This window comes from Fomitopsis serialis, assembly GCF_022376445.1.
Source record: "Fomitopsis serialis strain Sig1Antser10 chromosome Unknown B0H18scaffold_104, whole genome shotgun sequence".
Classification (NCBI taxonomy): Eukaryota; Fungi; Basidiomycota; class Agaricomycetes; order Polyporales; family Fomitopsidaceae; genus Fomitopsis; species Fomitopsis serialis.
The window spans coordinates 86028-108634 of NW_025955064.1; the positions used below are offsets into that span (position 1 = coordinate 86028).

Here is a 22607-nt window from a genome sequence, read left to right on the forward strand (position 1 = left end):
CGGCACTGTTCTTGAGAGACTGCTTAATTGTGATGCTGAAGCGTCCAACAAAGGTATGTAAGGATAGGTGGTCTCATCTAGACCACAGCGTAGCAGGATAAATCACCTTGAAGCCGTGGGGAATGTGTTCGAATTCGATTTATCAGATCAATTTGGATGGAGGAGAGGTCAAAGGAAGGACACAAGCGCCGGCGAAACACAAGCAGCAGATGTGCACGTGACCGACATGGACACGTCGCCGTTACAGAGTTTGTGCTCTGCCACCGACTCTACACCGCTGCCCATTGCCCGCTCCGTTGTGCTGGCAGGCTAGCCGACTGCAAGACAATCTGCGCGAGCAGGAGCGCCAACATGTCCTCCACGGATCGCCCAGGCTCACCCACTCTCCTTGAGAAACTCGATGACATCGTCCCGGCACCACTCGCTCAATTCGACGCGTTCCCGAAACTGCCATCTACCTACAAGGCACGCTCGGAATCCCGCGGGTTCCTCACTGTCTTTGTTGGTCTCCTAGCACTTCTACTCGTCTTGAATGACATCGGTGAATATATATGGGGCTGGCCGGATTACGAATTCAGTGTGGACAAGGAAGCGGGAAATAACATGAACATCAATGTGGATATGGTGGTCAATATGCCTTGTCGCTGTAAGTCCCATCAATTGTGGTCCATTGTTAGGGTGGTGTTTATGAGCAAATAGTTCTCAGTGTGGACCTCCGGGACGCTGTCGGTGATCGACTCTACCTGAGCAGTCGCTTTCGTCGAGACGGGACGAAATTCGACATCGGTCAGGCGACTTCGCTGAATGAACACGCCGCCATGCTTTCGGCTCAGCAAGCAGTTGCGCAGTCTCGGAAGTCCCGCGGATTGTTCTCGACATTATTCCGAAAGAGCAACAACCAGTATCGTCCAACGTACAACTATCAGAAAGACGGCAGTGCATGCAGGATTTATGGAACAATCACTGCTAAGAAAGTGACCGGTGAGTGACCCCTCCTATGTCCCATAACGCAGGTTGCTCCGATCACAAGAGGCATCTCAAGGACAGTAACGAGTGGCTGATGGAGTGGACGGACACTGTCTAATACATTGACGGGGTTATGGACTGTTGCCGGGGTTACAGCCACTTTGTCATATCCCGTTCTGTGGCCCTTAGTTAGGCCTGAGGCGTGGCGTCTTGCATTCTATGCCTTGTCTCCGCAGTGGGAAACTAATTCTCGCATTTGTGACCCAGCAAACCTACACGTCACAACCATCGGACACGGCTATGCAACCAGGGAACATGTTGACCACAATCGTATGTCAGATTAATTACCTTCCATTCCAGTGAACTGAGGTGTAGATAGTTATGAATCTGTCCCATGTCATCACCGAGTTCTCCTTTGGACCCTATTTCCCAGAGATCACGCAACCTCTCGATAATTCCTTCGAAGTGGCCTACGATCGTGAGCAGCTCATCTATATTTGTCCTGCTTCGCCTGACTGACAGTTCGCGAAGCATTCATGGCGTATCAGTATTACCTCCATGTTGTACCGACGACGTACATTGCGGCGCGATCAGCACCTCTGTATACTCATCAGTACAGCGTTACCCACTACACTCGCAAGTTGGACAGTCACCATGGTACTCCGGGTATCTTCTTCAAATTTGACTTGGAACCCCTTGCCCTTACCATACACCAACGCACAACCACGCTTATCCAGCTCTTGATTAGGTTCGCTTTCGTATCTTCCTCATAGCAATCTGTCTGACGAATGGATAAGGTGTGTCGGCGTTATCGGTGGCATCTTTGTTTGCATGGGATATGCTGTGCGCATTACCGATCGCGCAGTCGAGGCCGTCTCAGGCGTCGACAAGTCACAAGGGATTGTCGCCGCAGAGGCAAGCGGGGTCGGCGTCGGCATACGCAAACGTCTTGGCAGCGCCGACCTCCGGCTGCGTGGCAACCGACAGAGCTGGGCCGACGGCGGCGGAAGTGCATACTCGAGTTACGCTGGGACGCCGGTCTCGGGCGCTTTCCCTAGCCCTCAATTCGCAGGATATCCATCGTCGCCGTACGCCGCAAGCATTACGAGCCCCCTGCCGAGTGCCCCGCCTATCGACCGCAGATCGTCTTCCGGCCTGGGCTTTGGACTGAACTCACCGTCTTTCGGGCCTGCCCCAATGACTGCTCCGCCTCAAGGTCGACGCTCTCCGCATCCGCCATCATTCCCGACGGCGGCGACTGTTGGGTCGCCATACGGTGGGACCCTGTCGGTGCCGCCCACACCTGGCACCGCGCAAAGCGGGTTCTACTCACACTTCCCGCCGACACCGAACCCTGTGAGCGCGGGCTTCCCCCGCTCGCCCATACCAGGGAGCACGTTCGCCACACAGCAAGCGCCGACGTCGCCGAGGCCAAGTGGGCTCCGCCACCAGAGTAGTGATGATAGGCGAAGGATGACTGAGGGGTCGCTTAGTGTCTTTTCCGTGTCTAGTGGAGAGGGATGTGATGGGACATTGGTCGCTCGTACTGTGTGCGGGACTGCTATCTGTGCTGTGTGTATGTTATCGCTTGGATCGCTTTCATATTCATCCGCGAGCATATGTACATCAGCTGAAGCTCTTAGAGCTGGTAGCGGACTTGAGGCTTTGAGGGGACCATGGCAGGCATGTGGGTAACACGGACGTGACGCGATCATGTGATCGCGTTCGTCACACCGGTCGTGCGGCCTTGCGCTGTATGTCTTTGTCTTCGAACTTGAAACTTGCTCGAAACTCCAAGACACAGCGATGCGCTTTCGCGCAAACATCGAGCATGTCAACACTTTCTATAGTACGTGACGACTTTGTAACCACTACTTGGGTGAATGCTGAATGTGAACGCTGCTAGAAATCAGCCAGGCAGTAGAGAAATTGCAGAAGCGCTGCATCATCAAGTTTAGCGAGAACGAGATGCACATCATCTGCAAAATGAGGCGGGCGAGGGCGGCGTCCAAGTGTGGTCGTAAGTGCCCGCGTCGTACGCCGCTCACACACCGGTGATAGCACCAGGCTCGCAGGCAGATCAAGGTCCCTCCCTGTTCACAGACTACCGCATACAGTCGAACGCGAACAACGAATCTATTTGTCGCTCTCCACGGAGGCATGCGGCCGCGCTCAGGTCAGCAGCGGCACCGTCGGGTCAGCAGGCTGCGCTTGCGGCAGATGCGGAGGTGGTTATGAAGTGCGTAGCCCTCCCCATCCCCGAGTGATCCCCAAGTTTCCCCGGGCGCGCTCCAGGCGGACTGTTCCGTGATTTTGTGTGTCTGCTTGAATGCTCATGCGGTTGACGAAACAGGCTTGCGAAGAAGGACGAGGTTGCGGTCTGACGTTCGAGATCGCGACGACGACACGGATGGGCCGGTACGTCCGGATGCGCACGACGTCCGATCGAGTCCTGAAACTTCAAGACGTGGGCCGGCTCAAGGAGCCATGTGCCCTGAGCCTGAGGTCCGTCACTACGCCTGCATTCCCCTGATGTCGGTGAATGAATTTGTATCAAGGTGCATATATTCTCCCCCCCTTGCGAAGCTGCGCGCCGTCGTGGAGCGTATGCGCCCGCTCGCGGCGGACGTGATCGGTATCAGAGCCAACTTGTCGGGGTGCTTGCAGCTGTGCGCCCAGACCGACAACTCGCGCGTAGACGTGTCGTGGAACGGGCTGTCTAATCCCAGATGGGTAAGTCGTTTTCCGGAATTTCTTGACTTACTGGGATACGAAGGGCGTGTCGTCCGTCGACGTTTGTTTCAGCGCAAGATCCGAGCACGCAGGATCCGGACAACTCGGACGCGCGCGACCCGACGACGCTGTACGGTGTTCTCGTGTCTCTCAGGAGCCTCCAGAAGTTCCTGAGCAGTCACGTCGTGTCGACGACGACCATCGCGTGTGAGTCGTGCTTGTCGGAATGTCCTAGCGCCACCATTGCTCACGCACCATGTGTCCGTAGGCATATGCCAGAACCACTGCATCATACTGTATGTGTACATCGGCGAGATGGCGGAGGCAGGTGGCATCCTGACGTTCTACATCCCGGCTATCATCGAGTGACCTCGCCACCTCCGCGCGTTTCTTGTCCTCCGCGTTTCGGATCTTGAGTGATCATCCACCGTCTGTTTCTGTTGTTGGTGCTCGCCCCATCGTGATATCCGCCTGCTGTATCTATAGCTTCCTCTCGCTGCTGTGGGCGTGCTCGCCCGTTGTACTAGCTTCATCCGTTGTCGCATCCCATCGACTCCTAGGACTCGGCGCGGGATGCCAGTATACTTGACTGTGCCACCGCATCGCTCTACTCGGGATTCGCAGACAGCCTCGTCCGCACACGCCTAATTCGTTTAACCCTGGGCTACATGACAGTCTCGTCATCTATAATGAAATATGACCTGACATGAGACGCGTGAGCTCAAGACGAGGACGACTGTAGTATGCATACCCGAGTATGCATCTATGTCACGGTGACTAAATATGTTCTATCATACGGATTGGTCGCCAGCAGCGAACAAATGCGCGACGGAACAGGCCTGAAAGCATGCGACTGCGGGGTGCCGAATGAACCGCCCACATTCAACGTTCCGCATCATGGTCGACTGTCTCTTCTATGGTGCACACTTAACTAGTCGCTTAGCTACGATGATGATTGGAACACGGTTTCAGTGTCAGAGATTCATTTGCCCATCCTGATGCTCCACGACGCAGACGAACAGCCTCAAGTTGAAATACAATAGTACGTTGATAGTATGGTGCAAACATTTCATATCCCCTCAATGATGAACTTAGACATTGCATCACCATTGATAGTAACTTCATGGAGCACTTGAGGCTTGTATACGTTGAGTTTGGCTGAAATGACAAGTAGGTTGTGAAGCGGCATGTCAACGAGTTCAAGAGCCACCCCACTCAAGCTCGGTTATGTACTGCGCACCGTTGGGCCACGACGTTGACGTTGACGGACCACTATAATACATGCTTTCAAGTATCTGACCAAACAGGCAAGTCGCTCTCCTCTTTCCTTTCCTCCAACAGCTTGTCATCAGATGACAACGTGAACAGCATCACGGAAGTCGTCCGTTTGCCCCCACTTTGTGGATCTCGTTCGACAGAGAAGAAACGGCGCAGAGCACCATTTTCTGCAGGAGTTCCTTGACCCAGGGACGGATACAGCCAGGCGGCCGTGTCGGGTGAGCGGAATGTCAGTGGCTCCGTCGAAGTAATACGCAGACCAAACGAGCGTGTCCAACGCAGTGGTAGGCCCACCCATGTGCATTTGACCGTCTTCTGAGCGTGGTCGTAACTGCGGAGAATGTATCAACAAAGAGAGCGATGAAACATTTTTTTGGCAAGCGAATGCATACACTAGCACCATTACACGCGTTGTCTTTGACCTCGAGATATCGTAGGTTTGGTATGAGCCTGCTGCCAATTATATCCGATATGAGAGGCCAGACGGCCCAAGGCGATGGCTCCCGTCTGCACTTCAGACTAACCAGCTGGTGCCGCACAGCTCGAAAGACCTCAATGAATGTCTGACGACTCGACTGGTTCATGAACAGATCGAGGTGTGTGATCGCGTGAGGGCCTCGTATGTGCCGCACGAGGAAGCTTGATATGTCTTCACATATTTGAGGTTTGGAAGGGCGTCTTGTGGGATGTCCCAGTCGGATCCGCCTATGTGGAGTGACTCTAGACGAGTCTGTTGTCGGAGGAAATGAACGAAATCGCGATCCCTGACCACCCCACTTTTGAGTGACGTGAGTTTGAATGTGCACCTTGCAAGCGTACGCAGCATGGTGGTGTAGAGTGCGGGATTGTGAAGTTGTGATTGTCCACAGAGTGTGATGCTCAGGTGCGCGAGGTTCGTGAGCACGAGGAGTATTTCGTTCACCAGCGGAAGCACGGGCGCGAATGTTCCATTAGCTTGCATCCGGAATACGCTGACGAGGGATGCACGTCTGGATGAGTTTGTGAGAGCTTGATGTAGACTGCCAACGCGCGAAACGTGCTGTAGGTTGACTTCTCGATACAGAGAGGCTCGGCTTCGAGTTGGAGGATGCGGCATACACGACTCGCCGCGACGAGCGTGTGCGGAGAGTCGACGTTCTCAAGGATGAGCATCATCAGTTCGAGCGGCAGCGACTTTATTGGTGCGTTGCTCCGCTCTGCAGGTTGCTTCGGTCGTGCACGCCTAGTTCGCTTGATGCTTGGCTATAGATAATAGCCTCGTCACTTGGAGTTGTATCAGCGAGTGGGCATGAAGTTGACTTGCCTTGGAAAGCGCCTCAGGAGTCGGCTTTGTCTTCCGGGGTCGGAGGACCTTTGCGAAGAGGACATGGTTCCGTATCGCTGTTCCAAACCCGTACAACGTCACGCATCGTCAGCTCGTACAATCCTGTATAATGCTACTTGGAAGAGCCATACCTGACTATGAGAAGGGGTTCGCCTTACCCAATGTGGTACTCCTGCAGGGTGTGACGGTTACGCTATGTTCAACTCGGTTCTGAAACGCGTGAGCCTGGTTTGTAATCAACTGTATTGCGTAACCCACATACCTGAATCTGCTCACAGGAATGGTCCTTGTCCAGGTCGAGCGTTGTAACCGTCGTTCGCAGTACTGACTGCTGGGGTTCGAGCTCAGGAATGGCCCTGAGATGAGCGCGACTACAACTACGGATGCAGCCACCGAGCCACAGTTGGCCACACGCCACATGGCCCAGTGTCTTTGTCAGCAGACATGACCGAAAAGAGCAGCGTCACCGGCAGCGCGGCGGCACGGGCCTCGATCGATCCAGGCGTGTGTCACGTGGTGAGCAGGGAGGACGCGGTCGTATCGTCCATCTTCTGGATCTCTGCCTCGTCCTCTCCCTCCGTCTGCCTGCCATCCGTGCGACGGCCTCCCCGCCCCTCGCTCGCCATGCCCGCAGCCTCCGTCCTCTCCGCTGCCCCCACCCTGTCGGCAACGGCGCGACGACCCTGCACTCTCACACCTTGCTGCATGGTCGCTACCACGCCGACGCGAACGGCCTTCACCACACCATGAACAGCCATTCGCATTACACTCCAACGGCAACGGCTACAGCTCAAACGGCAACGGCTACACCACCAACGGCCACACCTCGAATGGCTACACTACCAACGGTCACGCCTCGAACGGCCATACCACCAACGGCCATACTTCGAACGGCCACATCACAAACGGCCATAGCCATAACGGCCACGCCGCGAACGGCCATACGCTGCCCTCGCGCGTCCTCCTCCTCCTCGACGTCCAAGTCTCCCGCCTCTCCGACCCCCCGCTCGGCGTCCCCTCCTCGCGCACCGTCGGGCCCAACATCGCCAAGGTCCTCGCCGCAGCCCGCGCGTGCCCGCCCCCGTCGCGCCCGCGCATCATCCACGTCCGCAAGTGCGGTGCGCCCGGCGACCCCGACGAGCCGCGCCTGCCCGGCTGGGAGCTCGTCCACGCGCCGCTGCCGGACGAGCCCGTGCTCGATAAGCGCAAGAACAACGCGTTCACCGGCACCGCCCTCAACGAGCTCGTCCACCCCGACGCCGAGCTCGTCGTCGTCGGGCTCGAGAGCGACTTCTGCGTCCGCGCCACCTGCTCCGCCGCCCTCGCCCGCGGCAACGACGTCCTCCTCATCCGCGGCGCCCACGCCACCTACGACCGCGTTGAGTACTGGGACGGCGGCACCAGCACCCCTGCGGAGAAGGTCCAGCGCGAGATCGAGGAGGAGCTCGAGGAGGCCGGCGTCGTCCTCCTCGACATGGCTGATCTCCCTAGCCTGTATGAGGACCGTTGATGGCGGTGCGGCCTAGGCCCGCGGCGAAGTGGGTGGGCCTTGGGGGTTCGTCTGGGGCGGTGGTCCTCTAGGGTGGTCTCGGCTCGTCTGGTCGTCGGCGGTGACGTGGACGCCCGGGAGGTCGGCTGGAAGCATGCAGACACGGATGGACGCGCATAGTACATACACCGCGACACAGCTTGGAACACTCACCTTCGCTCCCTCCTCTCATGTTTCTATCACAGGGTCATCGGTGTTTCTTCTTCTTCCTCCATATGTTGCCAATACTGGGTTCTCGCACGATACAAGATACACGACACACTCCACGACTCCGCCCCGCCGACGACGCCGACGACACCTCACACGCACCGCACGCACCATACACTCTGTATCTTTAGACTGCTTTCGCTTTCGGATACTTATCGTTTCTGGCGGCGCTCGACAGACGTACATATTTGTTGCCCCTCTCCTACTTCCACTTCTTTGGCTTCGTGACCGCTCTCGCCTGTCCCCAGTGATGCGTCCGTAGAGGGGTTGATATATGGGATTGGTTTCTATCGTTTAGGTCGAAGCGGGTCACCGTCTGCGTTGGGTACCTGTGAAGTGAAATGGGTCCCAAGAAGAAGAGGCAGAGCTGTCAGTGTGTGAGAGGGTGTCCTGAGGTACTAGACGGCAGGTATATGTACATACGCGCAGCGGAAGACAGACTCCGACAGGCCCGTGAAGAAGAGAGGCCAGGGCGACTGGACCGGTGTCAGGACAGGTGACGTGCCTTCGGTCTGATCTCTCGCGGATGATAGGGCGAGGCAAGGGTCCGGGTGAGATAGCGGGGGTTCTTGCTTTGAGTGGGAGGTTCATTGCCCGATGGACGGGGAGAGCTACTGAGACCGCGGCTCTGGGTGGTAGAAGAAGCGGGGGTTGGGCGGCCTGCGCCGGACGGACCTCAGCTTGCGAAGAGCGTTACGAGAGAGGTTTGGCAACAACTGCCGGAGTTGAATCGAACGGTCGAGGTGAAGCTGAGGCCTGAGGTCTGGTCGTCGTGATTCGTGAAGCTGGTCGACCAGGGTTTCCCACTGTAATCCAAGGGAAGATTGGTCGCGTCGGAGCTGCGGTCTGGCGGTGGCGTGAACTCCCAGATTCGCTGCTAAAACTACTCTCGTGAGACTCAGAGGGAGGCGACTGGGTCTCGGACGTCGGGAATTCGAATGTCATGGTCATGCGTACCTGGAGCTGGGATTGGTAGCCCAGTACTTACGGGATCTGATTGTGTGCGTATGTCGGCGTAGGCGGCGACGGGCGAGTGGGCGTGGGGTGCCTGCCAATGTGCGGCCAAAGACGTTCTGAGATTGCGAAACGGGATCCGGCACAGTGACCTGAGGTTTCCCTGCGCACCCGGAGGTCAGAACGACCCACGCAGCCCGTTCTCCATGTCCGGTGCAAGGGATGAGAGGAGAAAGGGTGGGACCCTCACGATTCCGTCAAGACGAACCCAGATGCCTGAGCGACGGAGGGGAAGGCAGCATGCAGCGAGCGACGAAGCAGCCCCGCACGAATGCGGCCGTCGACGCGGGGTCGTCCCGATCAGGCACGCGGATCACAAACTGGCATGCCGTCCCGACGTCGACCGAGCCCGAGCCCGATCGGGTAATGCGCCTCCCAGCGTCGCGCCTCGAGGAACACGGTCAGTGGGCGCATCGGTGGCGAGTAGTGCGGATTGCACATGTCAGTAGTGCAGCTGTAGAGGGGGACAGTAAGCGCAAGGAAGCGGTACCCGGGAGATGGGAGAGGGGAGAGAGAGGACAGAGCTTAACTTAAGCCTCAGGCTGCCGTCGAAGACGCGATGAATGCGTCCGAGTCCGACTCAGACTCAGCGGCCCTTCTGCTCAGCACCACGCGTGGTCATCACCGCTCCTCGCCCATTCAACTGTACGACCGCGCACGCAATAGAGTCGTGCTGGGTATTGATCCATGATTAATGAACTGTGGGGGATGGGCGTCTGGGACGATGACGCACCCTCAAGCCTCTGCGTAGCTGCAGGCTCTCGTTTTCCGCGCGGATACGTGTGAGGTAATTGTGCCGTATGCTGGCGGAGACCGGCTATCCAGTCATTCGCTCTTCTGCAAAGGTCAGGGCCTAGGAGCAATACGGCGGAGCCTCTTTGACAGCTCTGTTGAGATGACTGATGAAGCGGAGCATGCGCGCACAGATATCGATAGCGCATTAACCACGGTCCACCACGCGCAGACACTTTCCAACTGGCCGCAATCACCACCGTGACCCACTAGGAAGGCATGATGAGCTCACCGGACATTCCCCATAGGCTCTGAGGATGATCCCCGTCAGCAGAGTCCGCCACATCCACACGCACACGGGGCGCGACCCGGACGCTCCGGTGTCAAGTATACTGGCATCCCGCGCCGAGTCCTAGACAGTGGATGAGATGCGATAACGGATGAAGCAGTACAACGGCGAGCGCGCCCACAGCAGCGAGAGGAAGCTATAGATACAGCAGGCGGATATCACGATGGGGCGAGCACCAACAACAGAAACAGACGGTGGATGATCACTCAAGATCCGAAACGCGGAGGACAAGAAACGCGCGGAGGCGGCGGGGTCACTCGATAATAGCCGGGATGTAGAACGTCAGAATGCCACCTGCCTCCGCCATCTCGCCGATGTACACATACAGTATGATGCAGTGGTTCTGGCATATGCCTACGGACACATGGTGCGTGAGCAACGGTGGCGCTAGGACACTCCGACGAGCACGACTCACACGCGATGGTCGTCGTCGACACGACGTGACTGCTCAGGAACTTCTGAGGCTCCTGAGAGACACGAGGACGCCGTACAGCGTCGTGGGTCGCGCGCGTCCGAGTTGTCCGGATCCTGTGTGCTCGGATCTTGCGCTGAAACAAACGTCACGGACGACACGCCCTTGTATCCCAGTAAGTCAAGAAATTCCGGAAAACGACTTACCCATTCTGGGTTAGACAGCCCGTTCCACGATACGTCTACGCGCGAGCTGTCGGTCTGGGCGCACAGCTGCAAGCATCCCGACAAGTTGGCCGGATACCGATTACGTCTGCCGCGAGCGGGCGCATTCACTCCACGACGGCGCGCAGCTTCGCAAGGGGCGGGAGATAATATGACCTTAGGTATGAAAATCCATTCACCGACATCAGTGGGGAAGCGTAGTGCGAACCTCAGGCTCAGGGCACATCGGCTCCTGAGCCGGCCCACGTCTTGAAGTTTCAGGACTCGATCCGGACGTCGTGCGCAATCCGGACGTACCGGCCCATCCGTGTCGTCGTCGCGATCTCGAACGTCAGGACCGCAACCTCGTCCTCTTCGCAAGCCTGTTTCTCAACCAGCATGAGCATTCAAGCAGACACACAAAATCACGGAACAGTCCGCGGCTGGAAGCGCGCCCGGGAGAAACTTGGGGATCACTCGGGGATGGGGAGGGCTACGCACTTCATAACCACCTCCGCATCTGCCGCAAGCGCAGCCTGCTGACCCGACGGTGCCGCTGCTGACCTGAGCGCGGCCGTCATTGCCTCCGTGGAGAGCGACAAATAGATCTCGTTGTTCGCGTTCGACTGTATGCGGTAGTCTGTGAACAGGGAGGTGACCTTGATCTGCCTGCGAGCCTGGTGCTGTCACCGGTGTGTGAGCGGCGTACGACGCGGGCCACTTACGACCACACTTGGACGCCGCCCTCGCCCGCCTCAGTGTTGCAGATGATGTGCATCTCGTTCCCGCTAAACTTGATGATGCAGCGCTTCTGAATTTCTCTACTGCCTGGCTGATTTCTGGCAGCGTTGACAGTTTCACCCGAGTAATGAGTTACAAAAGCCGTCGCGTAATATAGAAATGTTGACATGCTCGATGTTTGCGCGAAAGCGCATCACTGTGTCTTGAAGTTTCGAGCAGGTTTCGAGTGTTGAACGTTGAAGACAAAGACACTCCAGTCTCAGGTGGGGAGGCGCCGACACGACTGTGTGACAAACGCGATCACGTGAGCATGTCACGTCCGTGTTACCTTGCCACTGAGCCCAGTGGCTCAGGCCTCACTGGCAGGAGTGGCCGCTGCGTCGCACCACCTCTTGCTACTCGCGCTCATCTCAGGACCATTCCTGAGCCCGGACGTCAGCGATTAACGAGGAGGCGACTTTGTCGACTGCCAGGTCCAGTACTGCGAACAACGATACAACACTTCACCCGACAAAGGACCATTCCTGAAAGCGGATTCAGGTATGTGGACTACGCATACAGTTGATCTCAAACCAGGCTCACGCGTTCAAGAACGGAGAACACAGCGCAATCTCACACCCTGCAAAATTACCGTATTGGGTACGGCAAACCCTTTCATATCCAGGTATTGCTCTTTCAAGTAGCATCGTACGGGATTTAGCCTGACGAGCTGATAACGCATGTATTGTACGCGTTTGGAACAGCGATGTACAGAAGAATGTCTTCTTCGCAGAGGGTCCTCCGACCCCGAAAGACAAAGCTGACTTCTGAGGCGCTTTCCAAGGCAAGTCAATTTCGTGCCACTCGCTGGTATAACTCCAAGTGATGAGGCTATTATCTAGCCGAGCGTCAAGCGGACCAGGCGTATACGACCGAAGCAACCTGCAAACAAAAATACAGCAGTCAAACCCCTGCCGCTCGAACTGATAATGTTCATTCTCGAGAACGTCGACTCTCCGCGCACGCTCGCTGCCACGAGTCGTGCATGCCGTACTCTTCAATTTGAGGCCGAGCGGCTCCTGTACCGAGAAGTCGACGTGGAACACGTTCAGCATGTTTGCAGTCTACATCAGGCTCTCACGAAGTCGTCAAGACGGGCGTCCTTCGTCAAAGCATTACGGCTTCATTTGGACAGTGGTTTTGGTCCAGTTCTTCCACTGGTGAACGACATACTCCTTTCTCTCACGAAGCTCACGCACCTCGAGCTCAGAGACTACGGAGCTTAGGCGAGCGTTACGACACCATGCTGCGTACCCTTGCAAAGTGCACCTTTAGACTCAAGTCGCTCGATAGCTGGAGAGTCGAGGATAGCGACTTCGTTCATTTCCTCCGACAGCAGACTGGTCTGGAATCACTTCACATAGACGGACTCGACGCCCCTGACTGGGAGATACCAGAAGACGCTCTTCCACATCTGAAATACGTGCAGACATTTCAGATGTTCTTTGTGCTCAGCATTAGTGGCCCTCACGCGATCACACACCTCGATCTTCTCGTTACCGAGTCGAGTGACCAGATGTTCGCTGAGACCTTTCGAGTTGTGCGGCACCAGCTAGTCAGTCTCAAGTGCAGGCGGTACACCTTTATCCGCCTCCGAGGATCATTCTGGTCTGTTATATTGGACCTACTCAACTGTGGGCCCATGCCAAACCTAAAGCATCTCGAGATCCTCGATGATGCATCTACTAGTGATGACAGTGTACGCATCCATTTTGCCAAGTCATTGGTTTCTCCACTTACATCTCTTTAGTTCCGGACAAGCCCAAATGACAGTTGTGTGCACGAAGGTGGGCCTGCCATTGCGATAAAAACACTTATTTGGTCTTCGATAGATTACCGCGGAAATTTCGACAAAGCTACTGAACGCCGCCGGCTGGCCGATGTCCGTCCTTGGGCCACAGAATTTCTGAAGAGATATAGTTCTGTGGGCCGTGTCTTCCGTGTCTATAGAAACATGACCAAGACACTGTGCGTGACGCTAATCACGTTATCATCGGACGGCAGGCTCGTGGAGGAAACAAAGGACGCGAGAGACATACCTGATTGGACTGATATCTGAATAGATGTACTATATCGTGGGTCAGTACTTCAGTCGTGGTTGCCGACGTTGTAGCCCATTGGTGTGTAGAGCGCTGTGAAGTCGTGCCTCGTCACGACGATTCGTAGTCGATTTATATGAAGCAGACCAGAAGTATGTATGTACGCAGTCCGCGCATGTACTGTACTTTTATGTAAAGAGACGATCGACCACTAATACTTGGCGTAAGTATGTACTGTCTGGCGCTCTGACTCTCAGGCTGAGACTCGTTGCGGCTGCAAGGGCCCACATTGTGCCACAGATGTGATCCCGGGGAACTACATAAGTAGGTAATCCATTTGGGTCGAATCGGTCGATTTGGCAGTTCGAAAAAAAGTCACATGCCTGTCCAGCCGTTCGCCCGGCGCGCGTTCATTTGCGTTCGCCTGCTTGCGACCATCCTTGTGGACGTTGCAACTTGTTACACAGATGCATCATATCACTCAGGTTAGTACGGTACATCGGTCCACGTCATAATCTCATGGCTTTCACTTTCCTTTTCAGCCTTGTTCTCTATAAAATACACGAGAGTAACGTTCACCGAACCGTTTCGCGCATTTGCCGCATCGTCCACGGCGAACAGGTTCGTTCTTCGAAGCTTCATAGCACGGCACTCAATGAGCTGAGAAGGTTTGAGGACACAGGCCCTGGGAACTGTGGCACATAACCATGGCATCTTCGCAGAGGGTCCTCCGACCCCGAAAGCCAAAGCCAGTTTCGGAGGATCTTGCCCAGGTAAGTCAACATTAAAGTCGTTCCATCCCAAATGACGAGCCGATACACTAGCCCAGCGTCAAGCGGGTTCAGCGAGCACGACCGAAGCACCCTGTAGAGCGGAGCAACGCACCACTGATGTCGCTGCCACTCGAACTGATAATGCTCATACTTGAGAACGTCGACTCTCCGCGCACCCTCGCTGACGCAAGTCGTGTGTGTCGCACTCTTCAACTCGAAGCCGAGCGTATCTTATATCGGGACGTATACGTGGGGCGCGTTCCGCACGTTCGCGGTCTGCACCGGGCTCTTACGAAGACCTCCAGACGGGCGTCCCTCGTCAACGTATTCGAGGCTCACGACAATGGGCACATGACTCCCGTGATTCCGCTGCTAATCGAAATACTCCTCATGCTCACAAGGCTCGAGCATCTGAAGCTCGACCTATGTGTATGTTACGAGAAGCCCGCAATCTATACCACCGTGGTGCATGCGCTTGCGCAGTGCACGTTCAAACTCAAGTCATTTGATGGCTGGGTCGCCCATGATAGTGACTTTGTTCACTTCCTACGACGGCAGACCTGTCTAGAATCATTGCACCTACAGGGTTTCAAACCACCTGCCTGGAAGATACCACCAGATGCCCTCTCACGCCTCAAATATATGCACACATACCATTCGCTCGTCGTGCACAGCATCTGTGCCCGTCACGCAATCACACACCTTCATCTCTCTCATTCCAGTTGGGATGACTCCGAAGATCTCAAAGACATTCCCCAATTTGTGCGGCACCAGCTAATCAGCTTCAAGTACAAACGGTCATCTTCATGCCTGGTCCGAACTTCCGTTTGGTCCTTGATACCGGACATGATCAATCGCCAGCTCATGCCAAATTTGAGATATCTTGAGGTAGAAGACCCTAGTGATGCCAGTGTACGCATTCGTTTCGCCGTCTACATTCACTTTGCTAATGCTCTCCACAGTTCTTGCCATGCTCAGATGTCAGTCTCATGCAGATGGACGGGGCCAACATTGCGTTGGAGACACTTGTTTGGTCTGCGTTGCATAACCACTACCTCTATGGCGACGCCGACAACAATGCCGCCATCAGCCGCAGTCGGCTGGCCTTTGTCCGTCCCTGGGCGAAGAAAGTCCTCACAAGGTTCAGCTCTTTGCGACGTTTCTTCTATGTCGAGCAAAACATAGGGGATGGCAACACAGGACGGACGCTCTACGTGTGGTTATTCACGTTATCGTCTGATGACGGGCTTGTGGAGGAAAAGAAAGAGGCGAGGGACTTACCTGTTTGGTCTGATATTTGAAAGCATGCATGTATCATGGGTGGCCCGTGGGCGTCGTGGCTATAGAAACAGCGTGAATTCGCCCTGAAGCTCGTCATGACTGAACGCCAGCATAGTGAATGGATTGTTCATCGGCGAATGGATGAGGCATTCCAGATAGTATTGTACCGAGTCTGCACCGAGCAGACAGACTAGGAAACGCGGACCGAACCCTATGCTTCGATGTATTTCTGATAATGTGCCCGGCCCACAATGCACGAGGTATTGCCTCCAGTACATAGGACGATATCCTCCCTGGTGTGGCTATCGTCGCGAAAAGCGCAGCCATTATCAAAGCAGACTTCTGCTCGATACGGGGCATAAATATGGGCTTTGGCGTGCGAAAAACAAGCAGCTTGCGGAATGTCATTCTCTGCCTAGAGAGGCATGTGTCCCGACTGTGTGAGCTCGCCTTCGTACAGGGTCTTCCGGAAAGTGGGACATAGGAAGGTTTGTTCCACAACAACTTGCGAGTATCGGCTGACTTCGGCCCGGGCGTGCAGGCGACGTCGAGGACGGGAGATGGTAGATGGACCAAAAATGCGGTGTATTCACCATGTTTACAAACCACAAGTAGTTCACAGTGATGCATCAAAGGCAAAGCTCAGCGTACTCAGCACCGTACTGCAGCTGTAAGACATGACTGACTCGGAGGTCCGTCCGAGAGTGGCGGAAGCGCGCAACGCCACAATAATCCAACGCGTCGCGACGCGTCTTGCCGCGTGGCCGACTTGCCCAAAACCATGGCGCCTCCTAAGAGCACTCTGCACAAAGTACGCCCCGCGCCTTGGGTTTTTCAGCGCACACTCACATCTTTGCTAGTGCAACACCTGCTACGTTAGCGGCACTGACAAGACGCTACAGAAGTGCGCCAGATGCAGGGTTAGTTCACCGAGGGCCTTTGTTTAAATGAATTTCATTGAGTTGTTCAATACCAGGCTGCAAAGTATTGCTCTAAGGAATGCCAGCGGGCAGACTGGCCGGTTCGTCTACGCTTTTACATGAACTTCCACTCTACTCATACCCCGTCCTTAGAAACATAAACGTAGCTGCCAGTACAACGCAGAGCTCGAGAATGCGCTCAAAGAGCACGAGGCTACGCCTCTAGGGGTCCTCGAGCGACTGCTCCTCCCGAACGGTATCTCGCTCTACGAGCTTGACCAGCGGCTCGAGAAGTGGGTCCGGTGGCAGCACCCGACGCTCATGTGGGCAACCATTCACGCGCTCCGCCTCCCCGACGACATCACCCGCGCGCGCACACACGTCCTGCACATCCGCCTGCAGGCGCGCGATGACCACGGCGACTCGACGGCGAAGTATTTCCGCGTCCTCGACGCGAACGTGGTGGAGGTGGAGGAAGCGCGGAGCTTCCGCGAGCCGTGGCCCGCGAGCTTGGTCGCGCTCAGAGACATGCAGGAGGATAGCGAGAGGATGGGCAGAGGCAGGATCGCGGCGTGTATGGTGGAGTGCGATAGGTTGGCGGTGCAGACGGTGCCGTTTGGGTCGATCAGGAACCTCAAGCATCCCATTGAGTCGCGCTGGAAGGAGGCCTTGATTCAGGACGTGGAGTCGGGGAAGAAGTTCATTCGGCGTGGGTGAGGGCCGCTGCTCTGAAGCGAGTTTGCGAGGCTACCGTCATCTTGCAAGGTCAAAGACTTTCTCCTTGGGTCCGTCGAGGACTCAGCGGGTGCTGCTACGTCTCTATCTTCCCTGCGCATTTACTCCCTGACATGTGTATTATACCCTGTTCTGTCAGGCCAAACGGACGCTTGTGCTCACTCGCGAATGCGCTGTAATGCAATCCAGTGACATTGTTGAATTGTATAAGACAGCTGGAGTCGCCCACACGGGCAGGGGCAAGAGATCCGCAGAAATCTACCGCTAGTATTTGCCAGCATCTCATCCCGGGGCCCAAACCGAGAAGGGTCAGCCGCACATACTTAACTCAAATGACAATTAGGGATGAAACCCCACCCACATTTCCCCCGCGTTGCAAAAGTTCAGGCCTCAGGATTCCTTACATTCTTTTCTCCCCATGTCGAGTGACGGCGCAGTATGCATACTACCGAGTACTCATAGATGGTAAACTTCCTGAGCTGATCGTACTGCCCGGCGCTTCCCTCAGCTATTGTGTTTGCCCCAGCTGGTACGTAGCAAACGCTCACGTCGAACCCTTCAGGGTCGCCCAACCAACCCGATATCCATATTCGAATGGCGCCGCGGAGACGAACATCTTGCTGGGAACCGGAAGCATAGGGAGCCTCCGTCAGGACTCAGGATCGCGCCGGGCGGCCCATCGCAATTCCATTCCTCGCTGTCGCCTTCCAGTTCACGGGTGTCCCCTGCCGGGGCCTGAGTCGGGCTGATGAGATCTAGGGACTGCAGTGATCTCACCTTTTCCTGCGTCAATCCTTCCCGGAGATCTGCTCGCGCTCCCGAGCCGACGCCGGTGAGGACTGTTTGAGTCGTGAGCGCCGTTAACGGTGGGGACAGAAGGCCGCGACGTCGGGCGCGTCTGTGGAATCAGTGGCTTCTCAGGATGTCAAACTGTTATGTAGCTCGGGTAGCCTGGGGACGGGCACTTCGTTCGCGGGAACGTGTTCTGGGGTACTTAGCTTCTTAGTCCGAGGGACGCGGCTGTAGGGTCCCAGCGTCATTCGTGAACAATAAGATGACTTACCACAGTGGAGCTCGTAATTCAACCTTGCAACGACCTTGCGTCTCGACAAGATGGGTGACAACACTGCGCAGGTACTTGGGTCTGTGCCGCATCAGTGCTTCTGCGAACGATGGGTGGGACAAATTGTCCAGAGTGGTCGCTCTTGCCAGCGCAATTCAACAATTGCATCATGTCGAAGCACATACAGTACAAGCGAGCCCGAAGAATATCCTTGGGGTGCGCCGTCCATCAAGTGGGATGCACCGCGGAAAGCCCTGGTTCCCGTTTGCAAATGCGAGGTCGGCCGAGCACCGCAAGCGTGGAATGTCCGGTGCGCAAACGCACGTCCATAAGGAGCTAAATCTCCAGGAAGTCCTCCTCCTCTTCGATCAGCAGCTCGAGGAATTTGACGAACGACGCTGCGGGGAAGCCGACGACGTTTTGGTAGTCGCCGTCCACCTTGCGGACAGCATGCCGCCGAGACCCTGACGGCGGTGGCACCTCTCGCGTTAGCACCATCGCCGCAGTTGCGGATTGAATGGACGGAGTGCAGCGTACCTGCACGGCGAAGCCACCCGCACGATCGAGCCCCTCCCCACTCTCGACGTATGCCTCAAGCAGCTCCTTCGGGTTCTCCGCGAAGTGGACCAACGTGCGCTCGTCTATTGACCTGAACAGTATCGGGCGTGCCGAGGAGGGTAAACGTTAGGATTTGACGTGAGCGATCATCGCACGTCTAGAGGTATACGTACTTGATCTTGTAACCTGGCGCCTCGAGCACGGGGTAGACTGGCGGCGTGACGGCATGAGACTTATTGCCAGGCGGACGGGTGGACTGACGTACCGACTGAGACTCCAGTTACGACCTCGCAGATTCCGCCGTTAAGGTCAAGAAGCATTCTATAATTGTCTGATTTGTCTATCGGCTTCTCGAGGAGGTCTTGCGATCCGAGGGGAACGTCCGAAGGCATGCTTGATAGCCCCGGAGAAGGGTGCGTGAGGACGACCGTGTCGGCTACGCATCATGGTTCAGTCCCAGATCATCGAGCATACTGGGTTCCGAGCAGCATCACTTACCGCCTATGACCAAGTCCGGCGCATCGTCTGGGTTCTCTCGCTACAGCGTAAGTTGAGTGTCACGCATCACGCAAGCATTACAGATTCCACCAAAGTCCATTACTCACCACCAGCTTCTCGTAGACCTCTACTGCTTTATGCGTCGCAGTCGCCACCGGGTACTCATGGATGTCCTCGAATGAACTAGCAGGCAACGTCTCCTCGAACGTAGAGGGTATGATCTCCGGTGAGAGGCCCTGTTAAGCACATCCGGCATGCGATCAACAGTCCGATGCACACGTTCAAGCTGCCGTACCCACAAAGGTCTGCAGTATATCTTTTCTCCGCGGGCTGGCCGACGCAAGAATCACTCGTTTCCCGACTAGCTTCTTGAGAGAGGGGAGCTGCAGCGCGTGCGGGAGGACGCAGTTGTGGTCCGGGAGCGTGATCTTCTCGCTATTTGAGCCGAATAGCCCGAACATTGTATTGAGCAGTGTGCTCTATATGGGGGTATCCAGTGGTCTTATAGGCTGGTTGGAGGCAGAGACGACGAGCACAAGTAAGCGGAGGTTGCAACGGAGAACGCGGTCGTCGCAGTGGTGCGGTACACTACGCGATCTCGATGAAACGATCACGTGCCGCTCGAATTGACGTCTCCGAGTCCTACACGTTCGTCTGGACTTGGTTGGTACTCACCACTCTCACTGTGCTCTGCCATACAACCCAGTCAAGGCCTCGTTATGCGCGGCTAGCCTATCATGAGAGTGTAGGTATCTAATCTCCTCGAGAAGGGAAAGCTCGCCGCTGGCTTGAGATACTAGTCAGGTACAGTTCATGTCAACTTCTTCACCGTGCATGCTGATTACATTGCATCACACAGCTGGCACTGGCAGGCTTGCTCGACTATCACGATTCACGCGATACACCAAGACAGTCTTCTTGTTGCAAGGTATCGCCAGGGTATCGCATCTGTTTTCTGCCTCGAAGGTACTGTGATGCTCGTGCGCACTTTCTGGGATCCTCATTCTGCCTGTATAAAGACGCAGGCGGTATTCGTTCGCAGTCGTCCATATAATCACATCTCGAACGGAGGCTCCCTTCTAGCATTCGCTCGTCAAGGTACCGATGAGGTGCCCAAGGGCCAAGAGGCTCGCGAATCCGATCGGGGACCTGCGGGCTATCCTCGTTTGAGACATTAGGTATTCGTGACGTCCACGCCTCGTCGAAACTCATCATCCACGCGGTCCCAAGCAGATTACTTCTTGGCTTCATTCGACCCCCGAATCTTGTGCCTGTCTTCGCATCTCACTGCTAACCAACTATAGGCAATCCTGCAGTACCCCGAGCCGGAGTGATGGGTCGAGTGCATCAACGGTACCTGCGGTAAGTTTGAATCTCATGAGGGGCTCATTTGACTAGCGCGTATCGGGTTTGGCTGGCAACAAGGACCTCAGTCCCTGTCGAAGTCGGGCCACCTTAGCCTTCTTCGGATCCTGCTCATCCATCTCGACACCTCATTGCGTCGAGGGTAACTACGTACCAATCGCTCATCCTCCGAAGGGCTGCAGGTAAGGGATGCGTCATCTCAAGAAACTCCCGACTACACCGAAATCACACTGTTCTCGCACCCCCTCAGCCCCCTGCCTATCTTGCTGAGGCAGCAGTCAGTATGTAGGTATTTGCGCGCACCCATCGTCCCCTGGTTTAAGTTACAACATGCTCTACCTGTGCGCAACAGCAAGCAGCGCGCTGTCCTCTGACGGCCCGTAACCGACTGCACAACTGGGCTCCGTGTCCTGAGATATGGTTATATGGTGAGTTACCCGTCTATTAACTTGGAACTTCCCGTAGAACGCTTCGGCTGTACATCAAAGCTACAGTGTCATACACGAACAAGATAAAGAAAGAAATGCTACAGAAATCATGTCAATTCGTACATCCTTGATCGATCTACGATCGCAATTACTGCACGAGCAGCTCCTTCAGCTCGCCGTTCTCAACCATCTCCTGGATGATATCCAGGCCGCCCACGAACTCGCCGTTGATGATGAGCTGCGGGAATGTCGGCCAGCTGTTAAGCACCTTCAGGCCCTGCCGGACGGAGTCGTCGCTGAGGATGTCGAAGTGCGAGTAGGACACCTCCTGCTCGGCGAGGAGGGCGACCATCCGCCGCGAGAAGCCGCAGCGCGGCGCGTCGGGCTCGCCCTTCATGAAGAGAACAACCTTGTCCTTGCTCATGAGGCCGCGCAGCCGCTCGTTCAACTGTTCTTGCGTCTCCTCCTTCTCTGGCTCTGCGGGCGCGGCGTCGGTCTGGGCGAGCGCCTTGATGGAGGGCTTGGAACGTGCGTGGGTGGTGATGGCGTCGGTGAGAGCGGATGCGTCTGCCCCTGAGATTCGGGCAAGAAGAGTGTGTCCCTGCGCAAACGAGATATCAGGTACACAGATAGTACTCGATGAATTGAGGAGCGTACTCGGAGGACAATGAATGCAGGTACTGCCTCAATCTCAAACGACTCTGCAATGTCCGATTGCTGCTCTGCCTCGACCTACGTTCACAGAGGCGGGTAGATCCGTCACTTTAGTACCCCGAATTCTACATTGCGATGCGGTCGTACCTGAAGCACCATTACCTCCGGTATTCTTTCCCAACTCCTGCACAACTTCGTTCATCTGCTTGCAGGGCTCCGCCCATGGTGCCCAGAAGTTGATCAAGGATACTCTCTCCAAGTCTGTAGAGAGCAGCTGCTGGAAGTGATCGGCCGAGTTGACCTCATGAAAGTTCTCCAGTGTTGTGGGACGGGCATGATGTCTGTCTCTGATGCGGTATGCTGGGCTGTTGATGGCAGGGGCGGCGAGCGTCGTGGTAGAGCGAGCAGAACGAACGGCGGGGACCTCTTTACGCTCGACCGTGACTAACTGCAGTCATCTGATAAGATGAGGATGTCGCCATCCCGGGCTTTCCCAGGCAAGATAACTGATCAAAAGACCGCTCCTGATTGGCCCGCGCTGTGGCTGACATCTCCCAGTGTCGGTGTTGGGTCGGCCACCGAGCTACGAGCTCTCAAGATCCCAAGCTCAAGCTCCGAGTCGACCTCGAGGTAGAGTCCTGCGTAATACCTCCTCGAGCATAGGCGTGGAGGCTGTCTGAAATGGAACACGCAGGGTAAGATGCCTGTCATCACGATATCTGCGTGACAAAGTGAATCAGGTGCAC

At 55.8% G+C, this 22607-nt stretch overlaps 9 protein-coding genes across 9 annotated transcripts; 5 read left to right on the forward strand and 4 right to left on the reverse strand.

The window, feature by feature from the left end:
- Window positions 1-161: 161 nt before the first annotated feature.
- On the forward strand, window positions 162-2661 carry B0H18DRAFT_938615 (endoplasmic reticulum vesicle transporter-domain-containing protein; the record flags this gene model as incomplete). The annotated part of the gene is made up of 6 exons (XM_048041844.1): window positions 162-646; window positions 700-981; window positions 1234-1296; window positions 1346-1444; window positions 1498-1714; window positions 1764-2661. The coding sequence occupies exons 1-6, from the start codon at window positions 352-354 to the stop codon at window positions 2659-2661; spliced, it is 1854 nt and encodes a 617-aa protein (XP_047888189.1). The 5' UTR covers window positions 162-351.
- A 111-nt stretch (window positions 2662-2772) lies between these two features.
- Window positions 2773-4411, forward strand: B0H18DRAFT_1096553 (checkpoint protein Hus1/Mec3; the record flags this gene model as incomplete). Its single annotated transcript, XM_048032457.1, has 7 exons — window positions 2773-2815; window positions 2873-2986; window positions 3052-3209; window positions 3320-3471; window positions 3525-3699; window positions 3792-3906; window positions 3968-4411. The coding sequence occupies 7 exons, from the start codon at window positions 2773-2775 to the stop codon at window positions 4066-4068; spliced, it is 858 nt and encodes a 285-aa protein (XP_047888190.1). The 3' UTR covers window positions 4069-4411.
- A 1057-nt stretch (window positions 4412-5468) lies between these two features.
- B0H18DRAFT_41246 (uncharacterized protein) lies at window positions 5469-6249 on the reverse strand. Its single transcript, XM_048037973.1, has one exon. It carries the CDS (start codon window positions 6071-6073, stop codon window positions 5558-5560), a length of 516 nt encoding a protein of 171 aa, XP_047888191.1. The 5' UTR covers window positions 6074-6249; the 3' UTR covers window positions 5469-5557.
- Window positions 6250-6925: 676 nt separating this feature from the next.
- On the forward strand, window positions 6926-7811 carry B0H18DRAFT_1087129 (Isochorismatase-like protein; the record flags this gene model as incomplete). Its single annotated transcript, XM_048032136.1, has 2 exons — window positions 6926-6963; window positions 7217-7811. The coding sequence occupies 2 exons, from the start codon at window positions 6926-6928 to the stop codon at window positions 7809-7811; spliced, it is 633 nt and encodes a 210-aa protein (XP_047888192.1).
- A 2416-nt stretch (window positions 7812-10227) lies between these two features.
- B0H18DRAFT_1096555 (Hus1-like protein-domain-containing protein) lies at window positions 10228-11702 on the reverse strand (the record flags this gene model as incomplete). The annotated part of the gene is made up of 9 exons (XM_048032458.1): window positions 10228-10539; window positions 10609-10687; window positions 10771-10876; window positions 10900-10916; window positions 10997-11020; window positions 11064-11150; window positions 11265-11436; window positions 11493-11599; window positions 11676-11702. The coding sequence occupies 9 exons, from the start codon at window positions 11700-11702 to the stop codon at window positions 10406-10408; spliced, it is 753 nt and encodes a 250-aa protein (XP_047888193.1). The 3' UTR covers window positions 10228-10405.
- Window positions 11703-14007: 2305 nt separating this feature from the next.
- Window positions 14008-15697, forward strand: B0H18DRAFT_1035356 (uncharacterized protein). Its single transcript, XM_048030316.1, has 5 exons — window positions 14008-14071; window positions 14129-14207; window positions 14255-14359; window positions 14411-15271; window positions 15322-15697. The coding sequence occupies exons 3-5, from the start codon at window positions 14294-14296 to the stop codon at window positions 15658-15660; spliced, it is 1266 nt and encodes a 421-aa protein (XP_047888194.1). The 5' UTR covers window positions 14008-14071; window positions 14129-14207; window positions 14255-14293; the 3' UTR covers window positions 15661-15697.
- A 690-nt stretch (window positions 15698-16387) lies between these two features.
- B0H18DRAFT_41343 (uncharacterized protein) lies at window positions 16388-17452 on the forward strand. The gene is made up of 4 exons (XM_048037982.1): window positions 16388-16451; window positions 16501-16560; window positions 16617-16661; window positions 16714-17452. Exons 1-4 carry the CDS (start codon window positions 16422-16424, stop codon window positions 17275-17277), a joined length of 699 nt encoding a protein of 232 aa, XP_047888195.1. The 5' UTR covers window positions 16388-16421; the 3' UTR covers window positions 17278-17452.
- Window positions 17453-18425: 973 nt separating this feature from the next.
- On the reverse strand, window positions 18426-20004 carry B0H18DRAFT_1035371 (Maf-like protein). The gene is made up of 7 exons (XM_048030317.1): window positions 19714-20004; window positions 19522-19650; window positions 19415-19454; window positions 19182-19352; window positions 19090-19126; window positions 18896-19007; window positions 18426-18796 (listed from the first exon to the last, which is right to left on the reverse strand). The coding sequence occupies exons 1-7, from the start codon at window positions 19873-19875 to the stop codon at window positions 18695-18697; spliced, it is 753 nt and encodes a 250-aa protein (XP_047888196.1). The 5' UTR covers window positions 19876-20004; the 3' UTR covers window positions 18426-18694.
- A 1351-nt stretch (window positions 20005-21355) lies between these two features.
- Window positions 21356-22412, reverse strand: B0H18DRAFT_1087133 (glutaredoxin; the record flags this gene model as incomplete). Its single annotated transcript, XM_048032137.1, has 5 exons — window positions 21356-21808; window positions 21844-21939; window positions 22009-22023; window positions 22052-22174; window positions 22401-22412. 5 exons carry the CDS (start codon window positions 22410-22412, stop codon window positions 21356-21358), a joined length of 699 nt encoding a protein of 232 aa, XP_047888197.1.
- Window positions 22413-22607: the final 195 nt, after the last annotated feature.